The following is a 20,304-nucleotide window of genomic DNA, read 5'->3' as shown; positions in this document are numbered from 1 at the left end:
CACGTGGCACCGCTCGGGACCCAAGTGCCCCTCCGCCCGCCGGCCGCACACGGTCCCGCTCCCGAGCGCCCACTTCTCCCCACCAGCCTCCGGTCCCACTCGCCTTCCCCTCCGCTCGCAGGGCCGTCGCTGCCCGCTCCCCGCTCCCGGTACGGCCGGGCCCTGCCCGCCGGCCTCTGTCCCCGCCAAGCCGCACCAGCCGAGCGCCGAACCCGGGAGGCGGCGCGCTGGGGCGAGCCCGCCGCGCCCATTGGCGGCCAGAGGGCGCTTGCGCGGCCCCGGCCCAGCTCCCGCCCATCCCGGCGTGTGTCAGCCGGGCCATGGAGCGGCCGCCGCCGCCGCCCGCCGGGCCCCGGGTAGCACCGGCCGCGCCACCGGTACCGGCCCGCAGGGCAGGCGGCAGCGGCGGCGCGCCTGCTGGCAGCGCCCGGCTCCGCCGGGTGCAGTAACAGCCCCCTCCGGCCACGCCGGCCCCCGCCTGCCTTCCGCCGCTTCCCGCCGCCTGCGATGCTCAGTGAGTGGGGACCGGCCCGGGGCCGCGGCCCGGGGCCCGCGCGGGGGGGGCGCAGGGGGCGGGGCCGGCGGCGGGAGCAGGGCCTGGGCGTCCCGCTGGCCGCCTCGTGGCGGAGGCCCGCAGGCCCGGCGCGGCCGGCGGCTCCCGGCAGGCCGGCGGAGGCTCCTCGGGCACGGGCGCGGCCTTGGGGCAGCCCCGGCTGCGGACGGGGCCGGGCGCGTGCCCCGCGCCCGGAGGTCGCGGGGGGGCCTCTGGTCGTGATATGCTTCTTTCCCTTGGAAAGTGCGTGGGTTTAATGTGGTCTTCTTGTCGCGCCATCTCTCCTCCTTTTTTTTTTTTTTTTTTTTTTTTTTTTTTTTTTTTTTTTTTAAATATTGACAGGAGAAGGCTTTAATTTTGGCGTCCCTTCAGCGAGCGCCCTTCGGCCCACGGAGCAGCCCCAGGATGGTCGCGGGGCCCCGCAGGGCTCCCGGCCCCGGTGTCCCCCGGCAGGGCCCACAAGCGAGCAGTGCCTGGTCCCGCGGCTCCGCTTGGCCCAGGAAGGGCCTGGGGGTGGCGGAGCTGGAGCCGAGGTGGTGTGAAGCGGGTTGGAGGAAAGCAAGAGTGTCCCGCAGGGGACATCGGTGAAGCACTGCTTGGCACCGACTTGGGGCCGCGGGGGGGTTGAGGGCAAACAATGTGGAATTGGCAAAGCGTCATTCGTGGATGGTGAGCCAGATCTCGGTCCAAATGCAAATGGATTCCTGCTCTTTTAAAATCACAGCTGTTCCCTCTCTGCCTCTTCACATGAATGCCACTGCTCAGGCAAAAGCCTTCTTTGTAGTTCCTGCTATCCTGTTTTCCTATTTTGCACCACCACCATGCTCTCCAAGTCAACTTGTCATGTTTCCTTGCCTGTTTTTGTGAATTACAGCTGCTGCATGTACAGCGACATCCTTTGGCTCTTCTTTTATGGTTATCTCCATATCAGTTTATCCTTATCTCGTTTATTCTGAAATTTTGTGAATTTCAGGTTATCCTAATGTCACAAAATTTAAAATTGAGACCTATTATTGTTGGTAGGCCCCGTATTTCATCTGTGGTGATAAAGGATAAAAGATTATTTATTGCTATCCACAACTGAGGCCTGAGAAAGAGTTCTTATTAGAGAATATTCAAAAGATGCTTTTGTTTTATGCTTTTATTGGTTTGGGGGTTGGGTGTTTTTTAACTTAGCTCTCTGATACTCAAAGGTCTTTTCTCAGTCTGTTGGAAGAAAGCGACTGCTGTCCCAGTGTCAGGACAGGAATACCGAGTCTTTAAAAGCAGTGTTTCCAGTGCTAGTTTTAAAACTTTTTTTAGTATGTCTGTACTGGGATTATTTCAAGGCCGTGGAATCTGCCTAAACCTGTACCTGAAATGTTGCATAGGCGGGAAAATAATTTCCTTGGCCCAATGCTTAGTTCACAACTAATTTCCAGCCTTTCCAGGAAGGAGGAATTTGCAATGTGTTTTGTGTTATTAGCCTCTGCTCTGTTTTTTTTTTTTTTTTTCCAGTGGTTTTGGTTCCTCAAAAAAAAATTACCTTAACCTTTTTTCAGTGCTCCAGTTTGGAAGACTGCAGAAAATGCTTCATTGTAGCTCTGCATTCTCATAGTGTGATCTTTCCTCTCTCTTTCCTTATGTATTTTGCTCATCAGTAAAACTAGTTAATGGCATTAGTATTTATTATTCTCTTTGGCTCTCTGAGGAGAATAAGACAGCTGGGACTTCTAAACAATTGTTTCAATTTTTATGCACTTTGTGAACAAGGAACTTTATATGCTTTCAGTTTGTTACATATTTTGGAGATTATCCTCAATTATGAGAGCCAGAGTCTTAAAATTGACTGAAAGTTAAAAATGGCAGGCTTGTCTTTTTATGCCTTTAAATTCTGCATCATTGACCTGTTGTGAATTGGCATAGCTTGAACTAGGCTGACGGCATTTTGGGAGACCATCCTTATGTTTATTTTATGATACACTCTAATTTTGATAAAGGGCTCAATAAAGAATATTTGTAGGAGTGTTGATTTTGCTCTTGCACTTAACATGAATGCTTTTCCTGCCTCGGTGACATTGTTCTTTGTAATGCTGAGTGTGAAGTGTAAAGGCAAAGTGAAGGAAGAAGCAAAGAGCTGAAATTAGAGTATGGGTGATACTGTGTCTGATGCTAATGGGTGTTTCTTGATGAAGATGCATTTCTTTAAGGGAGTTCCTGTTGTGTCACCTGGAAGTAGGGAAAAAAATCTTGAGATACTGCTAGTAATGTCCTCTACTGTGACTGCAGGGGGGGAGTACACAGGGGAGCAAGAAACTGCGCAGATTGCATAAATGCTTCAGTTTATTGCATAAATGCCTCGGTGTGGACCTGGGCAAATCACTTGTGCATGAGTCCGTGCTGCTGGCTGAAATGTAGAATGTTAACAATACATTGTGAAGCTTAGTTAAGGCTGTTTTTTAGGAAGGTGCGAAGTTGCTGGTACATCCTTGTGGTGGTCCATCTACTTGGTGGTCTTGATAAGAGTTCTGTCTTTCCTACAGTTTTGTGCAGCAGAAGTGTTACACTTGAGACAGTGTCCCAGATATAACTTCTTTAATTGCAGGGAAGATGAAAAGGAAGTTTGCTTTTGGAGTGAAAGAAGGTGTTTAAAACTTTTTATTTTAATGGGTGTATCTGGAAATGCTTTGAAAACTCCCATCTGTCGCCGCTTCCCCACCCTCAACAGTTACTTAACCTGTGGAAACAAATGGGAATCTTTTTAAGGTTTTCACCCAAGCATGTGGGTTTGCAGTTCCAGGTATCTGTTGAAGGTGGACTATTGCTGAAGCCTTGCATCCTCATCCACTTGTACCTAACTCCACAAAAGGGTTATTTTTCTAACAAGTGGAATAAGCACTAAAGTGTGCATGGGTATTAGGAAAAATTAATTTGTATTTTTAAAGCTGTCCTTTTGGTAGAAATAATGGTTCTTACAAAGGGAGGAAGGGCATCCTTGTCTCTCTGAGAAGTTGTTTTTCATCAGATTTAGCTGCTTAAACGAGGAAGCACTAGCACTCAGGAAACATTCATGTCATTGGTATTGGGGCTGTAAGATGTTGAACTATCTCCAGGCAGGTTTTACCTGGTGCTGTGATAGGGAAAAAAAAAAAAAAACTGTGGCTTAGTTCTGCTTTATTTAAAGCTTTTTAGGATATCTAAACTTTTGTGTAAACTTGATGGCTATTGTGAAGGATTGGTGCAGACAGCGACTACACAAATAGCAAGGGAGCTATTGCATTCATCTTGCTGAGGTTCCTTTATTACAAGCCAGGGCTAAAAGGTAGCATAGGGCTCATCTTGATTTTGAGGTACTTCCAAGTGCTGTTTGTGAGGATGGGTTCCTAAATATATATTTTAAAAAACCCTTCAAAAGATTCTTTTTGTTTCAAACTGTTGTAAGAGGGAAGCCTGGATAGCTCAAGGCCAATGATAAAGAAGGCTCTGCTTTTAATTTCCTTCTTTTTTTTTTTTTTTTTTTTTTTCCTGGGGACCTATCTGAATGAAATGCCAGAAGTCTGGCTCTAACCTTTAAGTTCAGCCAACAAGCTTTTGCTTCTTGGACTCCCCAAATAGATTTGCTATATAAAGCATTATGTTTCCAAAATTTCCATCTTTGTATGTTAATTTCTCATTCCACTGAATCTTCTGGAGGTTTTTTTTTTTTTTGTTGGTTGGTCAAGCAGAGGAACCAGAAAATGACTGAAGAGTACTCAAACTGCTGCTGTCAAAACTCAAGGAGGAGAGATATTCCCTTTTTATGAGCTGTTTTTTACAAAAATGCTTCAGTTCACCATTGCAGTTTTAGTCAAGAATCCTCAAAACTATTTTTGATTCCTCTGTGAAATTAGTAGAATTAGGCAGCAAAATATCTTCAGGAATCTACAAAATATCTGAGTGTGGCCATAGTATTGAGAGGCAAACCCCTGAAGGTTCTGTTTCATATCTCAGCAACGAAAATACAGAGATGTTTGTTTTCTATCAGTATCAATGCAGCTACAGTCTAAGCTGATCTCAGCCTACCCTGTAAGGGTCTCATCACCTCTTTCTTTCCTTTTGAGGTCATGAAACGCGTACGCACAGAACAGATTCAGATGGCAGTGTCCTGCTACCTCAAGCGCCGTCAGTATGTGGACTCGGAAGGTCCCCTAAAACAAGGGCTGAGGTTATGTCAGACTGCTGAAGAGATGGCAGCTAATCTCACAGGTAATCCTATCGTTTTTCCATTGCTACTTCTTGGCAGAGTTGTGAGCACGTGTGCTGGCAGCTATATGGATTTGTCTGCACATGTGGACATTTCTCCTTTTGAAATGAAGAAAATTCTCACTGTTAAGTTGGCGTGAATTATGAACTTCTGAAGAATGAAATTGTGGGTGGAAGTGTAACAAGGTGACATTCCTAGTCAGTGAAACATCAGGCTGAAATACCATGTGAGGGTAGTGGAAAATACATGTGTTTTATCCCAAATAACATGAAGTCTGGTGAGTAGTGGTGCTTTGGAATGGAAGGGAGAAGAACCTAGATGAAAAAGGAAGTAAAAGCAGTAAATTCTGTTGTACCTTTGTACTCCAGCAGGGTTATATCATATGAAATTAAAGTGATAAGGCTGTGTCTTTTTCTGGCATAGTCAGCTTTGTAGTTATGAGAAGTCTGCTCTTGTCATTTGGGGAAAAAACCCAAAACCTTCAGTGCATGAGAAAAAGCATGCAGGGGGATAACCTTTCTTCTCTTTCTTAAAGACACTCGAATCCTGCCACACTGCTTGGTTTCCAAATTTTGTCTGTGACAGTTGTCATTGTAATTATTATTTTTGTTTCAACAAACTGTGCTGCTGCTTCAGCACATAGAAGTATTGGAAGGATGAAAGCTATGTGGACATTATAGTGATTGAATTTACTTGTAAAAGTAATAGAAAATATTAGGCTGACATTTCAGGTAGAAAAGCGAGGAGAAACTTTTTTCTCTCAATGAAACTGCTTAGATTATGACAGTGACTCAGACAAAGGGGAGTGATGGAGTTACTTGTAATACGACTAAATTTAACAAATATTAGTAGCTATATAACTGTTTGTGGCTAGATAAGGCTCAATGCAGGAACAGATAACATATTCTAAAAGAATACCTTTAGAGTATTTTTACAATAGTTAACCATCAAAAGATGAGTGACCTGTAGGTCAATGTCCAGGAGGACTCCCTCAGTGGTCTGGAGGAAACTGGGCAATATTTCATTATTAGACTTAATATCATAGTACTTTTAATTTCCTTGCTTTTTTCAGCCTAAATCTCAGAAGTTCATTGCAATCTCTGAAAAGGTACTAGGGAAGATGGAGAAGAATGAAACCAAAGTAAACTCCCGAATTGTTTTTTAATAGGAATTTTTTTGTGAGAAGTGGGTAGAAACATCAGTGTCAAAACATGCTCAGAATGTGATACCAGCCATATGAGGAAGACACAGAAGTGCCTGAGTAGTGAAGATTAACTGGATTACAAGCCCTTGCATGAGTATGTGGCCTCTTGCAGAAAAAAAAAAAAATTCAATAAAGAGTGTGAATGAGTGTGTGTTTACATTTTGTTTTTTTTTACTGAACTTCCACGAAATATTACTACATTTCATGTTAGTCTCTGTCCTCTTGCCAGTGCATGAGTTTTGTGGATGGTCATTGAGAATTTAGTCATCAGTTTTCATTAGAACTGAAAATGGGCTGCTCTTGTGTATTCAGTTGCTTACTACTTCTTGTCAGATGTGCTTTCAGTGAGCTGTCAGTGAGCATACTGCAGTTCCATCAGTGACTGTTAGAAAAGTAAACCCAAGCTTGTTACTTAATCTGACAACCGATGCTGAAAACACTTTCTGCTGCAGTCATCTTGGTTTTGCGAACTGAGTAAAAACTGAGCAGATTGTAAAGCCTGCAGTGCTTTATTTTTGGGAAATTAATCAAATGTGTTTTTCTGAAGATGTTTTTGCTTTTTCCTTAGCAAAACTCACCTTGTTTTTTATGTTCAGCTCTATTGTTTGACTTTTAAATTAACTAGCCTGTGTGAATGGGAGACTTGGAGAGGACATCAGAAGATTATCTGGTCCACCCTTTTCTGTGGGAGAGGGAGCCCAAATGAGATTATCTAGAATTCTGTCCAATTATATCTGCAGTAAAATACAGCACAGAGCTTCCTTGTGATTATCCCGTATTTATCTAGAAAACAAGAACAATGTCTGAGGACAGAGTGAGTGACCAAGGAACAGATTTCTCTAATACTGCCCATAGCACTGTTAGCACATATGACTAGCTGAAATAATGTACAATTATACATCATCACACTCACCTAAAATAGGAATCAGTTGCTGTTACACAACATTTACAGTAGCCCCACATTTGTTAGCTAGAAGCAATTTTGCTGGTAGCCAACACACGAGACCGGGAGGGTACTGTCCATATCCCTGAGTTAGAAGTAAGTTCCTTTGCATTTCCTATCAGGTTGCATAGCTGGCCGCACTTACTGGATGTGGAGGAGCAGATATTTCCAATAGATGTTCTTATGACCACTGGGGAAGGTGGAAAAGAAATTGTGATAGGTTTATTAACGTATGAGAAAAATATAGCCAGTGTTTTATTTCTACCAGGTAGAAAATGTGCATGAAATTTTACTCTTTTTTTGGAATCGGTTGACTTCTTGATCCTTTTTTGCAGTTCTCATTAGTTTAAAGTTTTGGGAAGGCAAAGAATTAGAATTTGTTAGAACTGTCTGGTATGTAGGGTTCATTTACCATTTGCAGGATGGGAATGAGCTCTAGTATCATTACTGAAAGAATAGGCCATAATGGTTGCCCAGTCAGACTGTTTTAGGACGGGTAGACAAAGATGATACTCCCCTCTCTGAATCATGATGTACACCTTAATTTTGGAACTAAGTTGCTTATACAGAGAAAGTTGTGGCCTGGAGAAAATATCTCATAAAGTTGATTGCATAGCATGAACAAGGTGGCAGGCCATTGCCATTCCTGCAAACATGAGGCCACCAGATTTCTGGGAAGAGTTGCCTGTTACATGTAATCCTGTGATAGACAGCATAAGAGACAGGCCCTCATATTTCTGTATTTCTTGGCTTTTACAAAGAGTTGTATGGGTGACATTGGAAACTGTCACTAAGTATTCTTGAGTTACTATGTGTACATACATGCAGTTTGCTTTCTCATACTGAATATTGATTATATTCAATTTTACATCCAAATAGCAGAGCTTTTTCCTTTAGGTATTGAATAGTAGCAGTATGTGAACGTGGAGTTCTTACCATCTTTGAGTTTCTGAAGCAGCCAGGCTGTAGAAAGCTCTGTGTAGCTGTGCCTTTCAGCAAGTTATATTTGTTTATATCTGAACTGACTTAAGATATTATATCATACTGGTGCTGGAATCTGGTTTTGTTTTGTTTTTTTTTCCCAAGAGAGGATGATGAGCTCAGCCCATCTCTCTGTTTCAAGAGCTGAATTCAGCTTGCCAAACATACCTCCTGTATTTACATAAGCTGAAGGAAGGTAAACCTGTGTCTTACCAGAGAGAAAGAGAGAGAGGAGCAGGGGGAGAATAGTGACAGGCTGCCTGTGTACCATGTGTTGATTAGAGGCATTGAGATGAGCTGGAGACTCGCCTCTCTTTAGCATGTGAATATTTGATAGTGTTGTTTATAGACTTCCAGGTCTGTCAGACTCGTGCCTCTGTGCATGAGCCAAATGCTGGAACAAAATGCCCCCAGTCAATCAGGAGTAGAAAGGCAGAGGATGGAAAGTGGTGCAGGGCAAGGAAGACTGAAATAAATTGAAGTGAAAGTAATGAAAATAGGGAGTTGGGAGGGAATGAGAGTTAAGATTTGAAGAAAAAAAAATCAGAAAGGAAAATAGTGAAACTCTTTGCCCTCTTGTGCTTTATTTAGAGCAGCAGAACTTGGGTTTCTAATCACTGGTATTTGCATTTACTTGGGGTTTCTTGATGCATGTCTCTAAAACTTGCACAAAGTCCCCTGTGGATTCCAGGCCATTAGCAGAACAGCAAAGGTTTGGTGCCAGAGAAGGAGAAGCCAATTCCCTTTCTAAACAATTCAGAACCACTTTTTCCAGAGTCTGGTTCTGAAAAACAGTTTAACATGGTCTGAGGAGACCGTAACAACTGAGTTTGTGGTCAGTTGTCAGCTACCCCTTAACCTAAAATCCTCAGGGAGGAGGGCACATTTTGGTAAAAAATTACTAAGTGTTTGCTTAGAGGTTCAGTTTTCTCCGCCACCTCTGTGAGACTTAATAAATTATAATGGTTGTAATTTGTTGTAAATTATAATGACTGGGACAAGAAATTTGAGACTCTGAAGTATTGTCACTTTAGACGTGTTCATGATAGTAGTTGGGACTCACTGAAAAAGAAACTATACTTTGGAGAAAGTTGTATGCTGCTTGCCTCATCTTTTCTGAGTGTAAAGTTGCAAAACCACAGTTGTAAAACTTCTGAGGGGTCTGTGATGGTTGTTACACTGAATTTCTTGGGAATTTACAGTTGTATTTGAAGACCTGAAAATGTGTTCTGGGTGGAGGAGGTGAGTTGCTGAAATTTTTAGGGTGGGTTTTGGCTTCCAGTGTATTTTGTCCTTTGTAATCTGTCTAGGTGATTAATGTTTAGATGCTTTGGACTATTTCATACCTGAATGGTTTGAAAGATGAAATGTCATCTGAGTGGCTGCATACCTTGGATTTTATGAGAAGCTTTGTATTCAGACACATATGTAAAAATCCTTAAATCCTTATGTAAGTTTTGCTTTTTTTATTTCACAGTCCAATCTGAGTCTGGTTGTGCCAACGTTGTGTCTGCAGCTCCCTGCCTGGCAGAGCCACAGCAATATGAAGTACAGTTTGGACGATTACGCAATTTTCTGACAGGTAAATCGGGAAGCACGGAAGAAAACTGACTTTTTTGTCATTTCAATGAGTAAAGGGCAATACAGTAAATTTCAAACTCATATCTCTAATAAAGTTTTGATTTCTAGTTTTGAGATTTCAGTTAAAATAGAAGTATTTCTTTTTTCTTTTTTGGTTGTTCTCTGTGTGCTGGATAGCTTTGAGTTTTGTAGATGGCTGGCTCTTTGCCCTTTCTTGTTCAAGCATTTACCCTTTGTAGGTCTTCTAGACAACACCATATTTACATAGGACAGAAAGGAAAATCAGTGTTTTATTTGAAAAGAAAGTAACTGAGAAAAGACTGTAGTTCTCTGTTGTATCCTAGTTTAAGGTTTTATTTTTATCCATAATTGGAGTGTTTTTATGATGGTCTGGATTTCTAAGGGATTTCTGTTCCCATAAATTTAGCTGTACTGGCTTTGAGACTGGAGCAATACAGCAAAGTAAAAAAAAAAATTACTCCATAATGATGCAGAAGACAAATAATGATTTTTTTTTTATAATTATTCTATAATTTTTTTAACAAGTACTCTTGGAAGTGTCCTTATTTCTAAGTCCCCAACATGGGAAGAAGAAAGCAGATAGAATTTTTAAAGAATAGTACCAAGGAAAGTGAAGTTGTCGCACACAATATTTGTCCAGTGTAGGGATTTGATCCCAGTGTGCATAACATCAGGATTATTATTTTTGATAGTTTTGGAAGGGAAGGGAGCAGGAAGGCAAAGGCAGAAAATAGTGAATTCTTGGCACCTTGTCATCTACAGCAGTCCAATACCTTTGCACTTTAGTATTTGAAGTAAATCCTTATGGTTTAATAGATTTTTAGAAGTACAATAGCTCTGTTCAGTGCTTGGTGAAGTGCTTGCTTAATGCTTGATGAAGTGCTAGGTTTTGGTGTTTGGGTTGACTGCTTTTATCTTTTTTTGTCCCTCTTGCTCTAGTTTGATATCTTACACATATGGACTACCTCTGTTTGTTCAAGGGAGTAGCTTGCCAACTAGCCACAAGGCACAGCAGGACACTTCCCATTCCTGTGATGTCTGCCCCACTGAGGAGTGAGTAGGGGATTAGTGACATGGTGTAAATTAACTAACTAGTCTCTAGTTCAACCACCTGTTCAAAGCGGGGCAAGATGGGTGTTTGATCAGGTTGCTCAGAGCCTTTTCCAGTCAGATTTAGAAAATCAAACACTCTGGAGATTGCTGTGCATCTCTGAGGCTCTGCTGCAATTCAGTGAAAATTTCCCTTGCAGCAGCTTGCCTGTTGTCCTTCCACTGAGCACCTCTGAGAAGAGGCTGGCTCCTTTTCCTGTATAATGTCCCACTGAGTACTGAAGGAAAGCATTTGAATACCCCTTATTCTTCTAGACAGACCAAGCTCCTGTAACCTCTTTGTGTGTTCCTATGGAACATTTTCTTTGTTCGTGTTTCTGCCAACTTCCCATCTCTTCCCCTTTTCCCCTACTGCAAAGCGAGGTCCTTTCATTTTCGGACTAGTGCACTTGGAGAAAAAAGAGACCTGCTGACTGCTTAGAGCTTTTACTACATGCAGACCACTGTTTTCACTGGCTTTGGCCCAGTTTCAGTGGGACAGGAAGAAGAGTGATGCACAAGTATGCAAATATGCATGCATATGCACGCCATGCATACTCTGTAGTTACTCCTGTAGAAATGAGAGGCACAGTATGGGCTAGAGAAAGTCTGGAAGAGTGCTCAACACAAAGGAAAAATAACCTAATGGGAAGGAAGAAAAGAGAACATGCATTGGTGAGTGGCAGGAGGGAAGAGCATGTTGAAAAGCAGCAATGCATTTTGCATTTTGAGGATCAGCAGTGCCTATTTGTGTTCCACTAATTTGGACCATTTGGTCCTGTGGTAGTTACTCATTGTGGCCCTGTTGTTGCTACAGTGTTCGGCAGGCTCTGTTCTTTCAGCTCCCTGCAGCTGGCAAACAGCCCCAGAGAAGCTGGGGAAGGTGGAGCTGTTGCACAGATCAGCCTCTGCAAGGTACAGCACAGCCTAATCGGGGTTTGTTACACTGTGTACTAGGAATTACTACTGGGATTTGCCTTGGCAGAGAGAGAAAAGCATGTACATAAGCAGGCACAAAAATAAAACAAGAACACAGCATATTGCAGTACATTTTGGAAACTGTAGCTTTCTTTCCCCTGAAGACAAATCAGTTCCATCCAAAGCACCACACTTAGGTTTTACTGAAGCTGAGAGAAAAAAAGCTCAGGCCAGACAAGCTAGGTAAATAATTTTGGCTTGAACACTAAAAGTACTCTTTTAAAATATAATTAATACATTTGAAAGTTCATTTATCACAATAAACAAAGGGTACCAAGAGCATACTTTTTCTTTTGAAATAAATGGGGAAAATTCAACTATCATGTATTTTATGAGGTGGTATATTATTAGTTGTCCCACACCTGAAAAGGGTTTTGAAATACCTGCATTTTGTTCTGACAAGGTACCTCACTGATGTGGCAATCTCTATTGTACCTCCTTTAGGTGACAGAAGGAGTTTGCTTGGATGTGCCAACAAACGTCTCTTTTTGCTTGCTTTCCGATGTCATTGTCAAGGCTTTCTCAGTAGTCATCCTTGCTCTGTTTTATTCCCAGTAGGAAGTGGTTTGAAAAGTCATTCAAAGATTGTTGTTGTGTTTTTTTATGTAGATTCAGATTCTCAGCACAGCCATGAAGTGATGCCTCTTCTATATCCCCTCTTTGTCTACCTCCATCTGAACATGGTCCAGAATGGCCTAAAAAGCACAGTGGACAGTTTTTACAGCCGCTTCCATGGCATGTTCTTGCAGAATGCCAGCCAGAAGGATATCATTGAACAGTTGCAGACTACCATGACTATTCAAGATATCCTGTCCAACTTGAAGCTCCGGGCCTTTCTGGACAACAAATATGTCATCCGCCTTCAAGAGGACAGCTACAACTACCTTCTTCGCTACCTCCAAAGTGACAACAACAATGCCCTGTGCAAAGTCCTGACCTTGCACATTCACTTGGATGTGCAGCCCGCCAAGAGGACTGACTACCAGCTCTATGCTGGTGGGAGCTCCTCACGCAACGAGAGCAATGGCCTGGAACCCAGCGACATGCCAGCTTCCATTCTGCAGAATGAGGCAGCACTGGATTTACTGCAGGATAGCATTAAACGTGTCAAGGATGGGCCCCCTTCCTTAACCACCATCTGTTTCTATGCCTTCTATAACACAGAGCAGTTGCTGAACACTGCAGAGATTTCACCAAATAGCAAGCTGCTTGCTGCTGGGTTTGATAATTCATGTGTGAAGCTGTGGAGTCTGCACTCCAGGAAGCTGAAATCTGAGCCCCACCTTGTTGATGTGTCCCGCATCCGTTTGGCTTGTGACATCCTAGATGAGGAGGTTTGGATACTCTTTTTTCCTCCGTTCTTCCCCTTCTGCTGACTTGCTTTGTACACGGATTGTTGAGTATGTAGTAATATCTTAGGGAACTCTGAGGCTGTTGCACCACCTGTCTGCCTTGATGCAGAGATTTTATAACCTACTGTCATCCTTGTTCTTCCCTGCATTGGTTGTAAATGCTAAACTGAGGTGCAATCAGTCTGTGTTTAGGTCATAGTTTGTTAGTCCTGGGTGCTGGTCCCTGTCCTCCAGCTGTCCTTGAACAGATGACAGTAGACAGGAAACCCAGAAAGAACAGGTGACTAGAGTAGACTCTCTTCCCTGAGGAGTGTGGAGCCTTCTTTGGGATGGAAAGATGAAACAAGGCAATACAGGCAATGAAAACACTGTGCCAAATGAAATCTAGAAGTAGCTCAGAACAACCAGGCAGAAGGGTGGAGAGAAGGGCAGACACACATGAAGAGGAAAATATAGACAAAGTAAGGAAAGTGCTAAAGAAGTCCGATCAGATGCCTATGTGCAAAACTGTATTTCGGGTATCACCTTAATTTACCAGAGGTCAAGAGTTATGGAAGAGTTATGCAAAATGTCTTTGTTAAGGAATCTGAAGTGTAGAAATTTTAGAGGCCTCCTACTCTTCCTCAGAGTGCTGGGATGTGTGTACCTTTACTTCACATGCAATGCTAGGTGGCATTTTCTACTTGACTTCTTTCTTTTTTCCTTTCTAGTCACACCTTTCCTCCCCTCTCCACACAACTCTCCACACAATAAGTAGCAACTTATATCTGGTTAGAGATGAAAATTTTTACTCTTCTGTTGTTTAATCACTCTTCTCCTAAAAAAAAACCTAATTCATTTGTTCTTGTCTTGACTGTTTAGCAGGAGAGACACCCTTTTTTCCACTGTTTTTTCTTCTAAAAAATACTTAGTGGCAAGGTTCTCTTTATTTTGGAAGAGTGCTGAGAGCTTGGTGTATTTAGAGATCTGTGATTAGGGATTGGTTTGTTAAACAGCTTGAGAAAAGAGGCAGGCATCAAAGTGAGACTAGCCCAAAATAGAGCTTTGGCTTGTTTTCATTATAAACTGCAAGAGTTCATAGGGCATGTGACTGTATATTGCCCATCATGGAAGCCAAATGTCAGCAACCTGCAACAGAGGAGAATTTGTCTGGTAAATCAGCAGGTCAACTTCTTTGGCTCTGGACTGTGGAAAAGTGAGATACTGCCAGGTTATCAGGAGTGTATTAGCTTTCTTTGGCATGTAGTCATAGACTTGGCATTGTACATATATTAGGAGAATGCCATAAAATCCTGAATGCTCATGGCTTATGGTGGCTATTTGATGTTTTGTGCACAGGTCTAAAGCCAAAAACTGGTCAAAAACCAGCACAGATTAAAGTCATCATTGCCCTGAATAATTTCCACCACTGACAGAACAAATAGTGACCTGAGCAGGAGTTCAGAGTTGAGGGAGGATACCAATACCAGCCTGAACACAAATTTGATTACCAAATGCAAATGAAAGCCCCTTGACTACAAGGAAATTAATTCAGTTATCTGGGAGCCCTAAGTGGAAATACACAGGCACCCACAGCGTTGCAGGTGGGAACCGGCCAGCAATTGCCTTGATGCCATGTGAGAGGAAGCCATAGATACCAATACCAAACCAGACTACCTTGACTGGGCTGCAGCTCAGTGTGAGCAGGGGCTGTATTTCAGATTGTCACTGCAGTGTGGTCAGTGCAATCCACAGGGATAAATACAGACTTTGATACAGACTTTGACAAAGAACAAAAATTCTGAATGTGCTTTGACATTATTTCTGTGAGTTCTATAGAATAACTTGTGAGAATGTTAAAATTTGGTTTGGTTGATTTCTGTATTGTATAATTAGGTTTGGATAATGTATTTAAATAGTAATGCATTAAATATGTAGTCTTCAGCCTGGTTTTCTATTTTCTGCAAGGAAACAAATCCTTCCTTTATGCAGTCACAAAGGTCTAAAATGCTAGTTTCAGTGAATGTTGTTCAGGGTGGCACTAAAGCTACTCTGCTGGGTTTATTAATTCTTCTTGTGAAGGGGTGTGTTTATATGTGTACGTAAAAGAGGTTGAGACTTAGCAAATGTGTTAGAACAACAGTTTTTTCCTAGTCCATGTAAAGCCTTTGTGTCACTAAGGTCAAAATCATCTTCTAGGTGTAGTTTTACTAAATTTTTCTCAGTGTGGTGCTGCAGTGTACTTCACTAGTGTAGTCTTGCTTCTTGGAAATAAGAGAGGCTTATTATTTTGGGATACAGTAACTCTGTTTTCTTTATAGTAGCATCTCACAAATGCCACTTTATTGTCTCTCTTACTTTGAGTCCAGTATAAAAATGGAGTTTTGTAGCTGTACAAATGGAAGTGTTGTTTGTCTCTTTGCAATTTAACCATGCTCATTGCTGGTACTCCATAAATCAACATCAGAAAATAATGCTCTGTTCCAAGCCACAATAGTGCCAGCCTTTAAATCCTGTGAAGACTAAGACTTGACCCCATTTAGCTCTGCTTCTAAGGTTCTGCTTTTAAGTAGCAGTGGTCATTCAAGTGATAAGGAGTGGGAATGATGCTGACACCTTGCTTGATGGCAGATGGGAAGGAATTCTGAAAGGAGCAGTAAAAAATATCTTGCAAAGAGAGCCATCCTTCCTCATTGTTCTGTGCTAGGGCATCTCTGCTGTAGATAGGTAAGAGGTCTTCCCTTTTGACATCTTAAGAGCAGTGTAGGATGAGAGAGATTATGACACCCAGGAAAACCTGTTACTTGTTAGAAAAAAAAAAGGAAGAAATGTGAGTTTGATTTGTTTCTCTTTGAGGCTCTCATTGTTGCTTTTTGAGGTTTGATGGCTGCACTGCAGCTGCCTTGCTAATCTGGTCAGCAGACTACCTTGGATAGGGAGGAAACTGAAAAATGTGGTGACTCAGAAGCATTATAGATGTACTGTTTTCAGTGAGCTATGACAGGAGTGTGCAGTTATGCTAATTGGGTGTCAAACAGAAAGATAAGATTTGCTACCTGTGACCACATAGGAGTGTGGGTTTCAACGCTGCAGAAGGTGTTGTCAAATCTCCTGGTGCTGTAATATAAGGAGGGAAGAGGAGGTGCTTGCAGATAGCCCATGTAGCATTGTATTTGAATGCACAAAATTAAGTACCTGGACTTGCAAAATTTGCAGAAACTAGTACAATACAGGCAGCTTGAATGGGCTTCCACTGGTAACTTGTCAGGAATCTTATGGTCATAAGTAAATAGTCTAAAATGCTGCAGGTATCAGCCATTCTCCTTTAATGTAGCAACACACCCTAGAGATGCTGTAGATTCCAGTAAGCCATGCTCTATCTGAGGTAGAAAAGCGATTTGAATAAGAATGGTGCTCTTGCATGGCAGAGCCTGCAATTTCTCTTTGCCTCACCTGCATAGCAGAGAGGAAGTTGGCTTCAGCCACATCATAAAGTTCCCATGGTCACTGACTATGAAGAGAAGCAGCATTGCTAAAGATGGATTGCTGCCTACTATGTAACATGCTGTTGAGATGGAGAAAGGCAAGGAGATGGCCAAGTCAGAGTTTGCTCACCTCCACCGTGAAATTTGAAACCACTGGAGGAGAAGCACTTTCTGGGCTATTGCTAAGTCTGAAGCCAAATTGTCTGTGGTCCTGAGGTTGGAGGCGGGAGTGTGGGAGATAGAGAGCTGCTTACAACACACTGACTTCTGCTGCTCTGACTTCTGCTGGTTGTCAACAGTCCAGCAGCCCTGGGGAATTGAGTTTCCTCTCAGGGCAGGAAGTGCTCCTTCTGCAGGAAATGGGCCAGTTCAAGATGATAAATAAAGGGGCTGCTTATAAACAAAAGGATGTTGTGTTGAATTTGATGTGCAGAGATTGTGAATGAGTGTTACTGATTCAGTACTGAGGAAAAGTGTCTTCCTGATAGTCCTGAGGAAGGCTGGTCTCAAGCTGCTATGCAGGTGTACCCCAAGCAAGGGTTATCTTGCACTGTCAGTGAGACCCCAGTTTGTCAGGCAAGGACACTTCTGAGATCTGTTGAAACCTGTGTAGTCTGTAGCCTTAGAGTGTCAAAAGGTCCTACCTGAGTAGGCTTTTAGAGACTCTTACCATCCATCAAGAGATTCCTTTAGCTCAGCTCACTGAATAGTCTTTAAAAACAAAAGCCTTTACTTGTTGATTATCTGCCCTGGTACTTGAATTGGAGAATAACAGGATAGAAAGGTTTCCAGTGCCATAATTTTTGTGATTGTTCATCTTCTCATACACCAAAATAGATACATTGGCCTAAATAAGCTGCATATATTTGCTATTGCTATTCTTGAAGGCTGTTCTTGGAGGGTGAGGATGTGAAAGCATCCTGATGGAGCTTGGAGGGAGAAATAGATGTTAGCCTTGCTGCATTTCTGTTCACATGCGGGATTGAGAAGGAATGTTAAGCAGACAGCTTGTCAAATATCCTTTGTCTTTCTATCTCCTGCCTTTCATTTAAGACATCTGTGATTGTTTCCCTCTACTGTGAGATTCACTTCCAACAATGACCACACAAAAACAGTAGATGCCAAGATCTGCTTTCGACATCTTAGCCAAATATTTTTAGTAGAGTGGAGAGAGACTATGCATATGTTTTTAGCAAAAGGAAAAATGTCATTATATATTTCTTCCCCTCTGTGCCTGTAGTCTCTGGTTAAGATGCCTTCTGGACTGGAGCATAAGGCTACCAAAATTAAAGAGAATGCCTTTATAGAAAGTCTTATCTCACCATCTCTTTCAGTATTCACTTGCAGCTAATGTACCAGCAATGTTTGTGTCTCAGAGTTGCACAAACTGTGCCACATATAAAGTAAATAAAGTAAATAATGTAACTCCTTCTGTATTAACACCCTCCTGGTTTCCTCATGGAGGTTTTTATATTTGTTAAATGGGTAAACACTCTTTCCTTCCTTGTTTCTTTTTCTTCTTCATGAGCAGGAGGAAGAGGATGACAATGCAGGCACAGAAATGAAGATCCTGAGAGGGCACTGTGGACCTGTGTATAGCACAAGGTTCCTTTCAGACAGTTCAGGACTCTTATCTTGTTCTGAGGACATGTCCATCAGGTACTGGGACCTCAGAAGCTTTACAAACACTGTGTTGTACCAAGGACATGCCTATCCTGTCTGGGATTTGGATATTAGCCCCTGCAGCCTGTACTTTGCCAGCGGTTCCCACGATCGCACTGCAAGGCTCTGGTCGTTTGATCGGACGTACCCGCTGCGAATATACGCGGGCCATTTGGCAGACGTGGACTGCATCAAGTTCCACCCCAATTCCAACTACTTAGCGACAGGCTCCACGGACAAAACAGTGCGCCTGTGGAGCACTCAGCAGGGCAACTCAGTGCGGCTTTTCACCGGGCACCGGGGCCCTGTGCTGGCGCTCGCGTTTTCCCCCAATGGTAAGTACCTGGCATCGGCAGGTGAAGACCAGCGGCTGAAGCTGTGGGACTTGGCATCAGGAACTCTTTACAAAGAACTGAGGGGGCACACAGACAACATAACCAGCCTTACTTTTAGCCCTGACAGTAGTTTAATTGCTTCAGCATCGATGGACAATTCAGTTCGGGTCTGGGACATTCGGAACACTTACTGCAACGCCCCTGTGGATGGGTCTTCCAGTGAACTGGTTGGTGTATATACTGGACAGATGAATAATGTACTGAGCGTACAGTTTATGGCCTGTAATCTTCTTCTAGTGACTGGAATTGCACAAGAAAATCAGGAACATTAATTTTGCTTTTTGTCTTAGGGAAGCAGGTGGGTGTCTTGTATGGCAGAGTCCATTGCAAACTGAGATTACTGACTGTGAAACACTTCCTCTGCCCCCTTGAAAGGCATGTTCAGAGTGATACAAATGCTTTAAGATGTCGCAAAAATGCCTGTGCTATTGAACAGAAAAATGAAAAAAAGGAGGATTGATGAAAATATACATTCTAATTTTGTACTTTTAGGAATGGGAAAAAGGGGAGTAAATCCAGTAACTTAGGGAAACTGAAAGCCTGGCCTAGACAAGTGAAACTGCCAACCAGATAAGCTGGTGACCTGCACTTAAATATCCTTTATTGATTGATGGGCACATCTTATCTACTGTTAATTTGGCTTGAGTGTGTGGAGAACTACTGGCCCAGTGGTTTTTGTTTTGTTTTGCTTTTGCTTTCCTGGTATTGCAGAGGACCAGCATTTTTAAGACCCTTCTAATTAAAAGAACATTATGTATTTTCTACAGTGATAGTGGTCCTAAATATTTCAGCTCCCTATAGCACTTCGGGAATATTTTGGACTAAATAAGTAGAAAATACCCTTGTTCTTTTTCAGTAAGGCAAGGAAATCTGACCTCAGTTGGGGCCCATCTCTGCATTGTTCTTTGGGTTTGGTTCCTGATACTAGCTGTGACTATGTGTATTTATGTTCCATTAATTAGGAAATTTTCTGACTCTGGTTGCGCTGTGTTTTGAGGAAGGGAGAACAGTGGGGACAGAGTGGTGGCTTTAAGGATAACGATTGCCTTGTCTGGAGGGAGGGCACCATAGGACGGAAACAGCCAAGTTTGGACTCCTAATGGAAACAGGTCATGGCAACTCACCACTGCACCTCACAGAAAGATTTCCATAAATGGAAGTTGGCAGTCTGGGGAGAGGAAGATGAGGAGAAACACACAAAGTGACATGGGAAAAAATAGTATTACTAAATTATTGTGTGTACACAGAGGCAGCTCTGCCAGTGTTGGATTTTTCTCAAATGTTGCAATACCAGTTTCATGAACATTTTGTGAGAGATATCATCAGCATTTACAAGGATCTGCAGAAAAAGCACGTTCTAGTTTGTCATTTGGAGAGATTAAATATTTCTGCTTTCTGGAAAGAGTTATTTTGTATTTTGTTTTCTATTAAAAGCATTTAGTTTAAAAAGAAAAATAAAAATTGTTTGGTCTCTTTCTGGGAAGTTTGCTCTGAGTTGTATGAGAAGAAGAGGGCAGCAGCTTCCCCTGCACTGCATGAGACAGACCTACTTGAAGGCTGAATCTGGTGGCCTTGCTCACTTGGTGCTGTTTTGATGTCACCCTACTTGCTTTCCACAGAGCTGATGGGACACATCATGGAGTGGGATATTGATACAGCTTTGTAGGTCAGCTGTTATGTATGGGGAGGATCTAGGTACCCCCGAGCTTAACACTGTGCATCGGAAGGCCTCATTCTATAGCACTACATGACCTTTACTTCATAGTTTGATCTGTCAAAATACCTCTTTCAAGCAGATGTCTTCTAGACAGGCTGTGGGTATGAAATGATAATTCCCATCGGCTTCCCTCAGCCCTTCC

The 20,304-nt window shown here is 42.6% G+C and overlaps 1 protein-coding gene across 7 annotated transcripts; it reads left to right on the top strand.

Moving 5' to 3' along the window:
* The first annotated feature begins 68 nt into the window (after positions 1–68).
* On the top strand, positions 69–19,849 carry TAF5L (TATA-box binding protein associated factor 5 like). 7 transcript variants are annotated; one of them, XM_053936947.1, is made up of 5 exons: positions 69–149; positions 4,633–4,777; positions 9,381–9,485; positions 12,182–12,906; positions 17,920–19,849. In XM_053936947.1, exons 2-5 carry the CDS (start codon positions 4,636–4,638, stop codon positions 18,715–18,717), a joined length of 1,770 nt encoding a protein of 589 aa, XP_053792922.1. In that variant the 5' UTR covers positions 69–149; positions 4,633–4,635; the 3' UTR covers positions 18,718–19,849. The 7 variants fall into 7 exon arrangements, with proteins under 7 accessions (XP_053792922.1, XP_053792919.1, XP_053792921.1 ...); XM_053936944.1 differs by lacking the exon at positions 69–149 and adding an exon at positions 350–514; XM_053936946.1 differs by lacking the exon at positions 69–149 and adding an exon at positions 666–796.
* Positions 19,850–20,304: the final 455 nt, after the last annotated feature.

The sequence above is a fragment of the Vidua chalybeata genome, chromosome 3 (genome assembly GCF_026979565.1).
Source record: "Vidua chalybeata isolate OUT-0048 chromosome 3, bVidCha1 merged haplotype, whole genome shotgun sequence".
NCBI lineage: Eukaryota > Metazoa > Chordata > Aves > Passeriformes > Viduidae > Vidua > Vidua chalybeata.
This window is presented reverse-complemented; position numbering and strand designations above follow the sequence as displayed.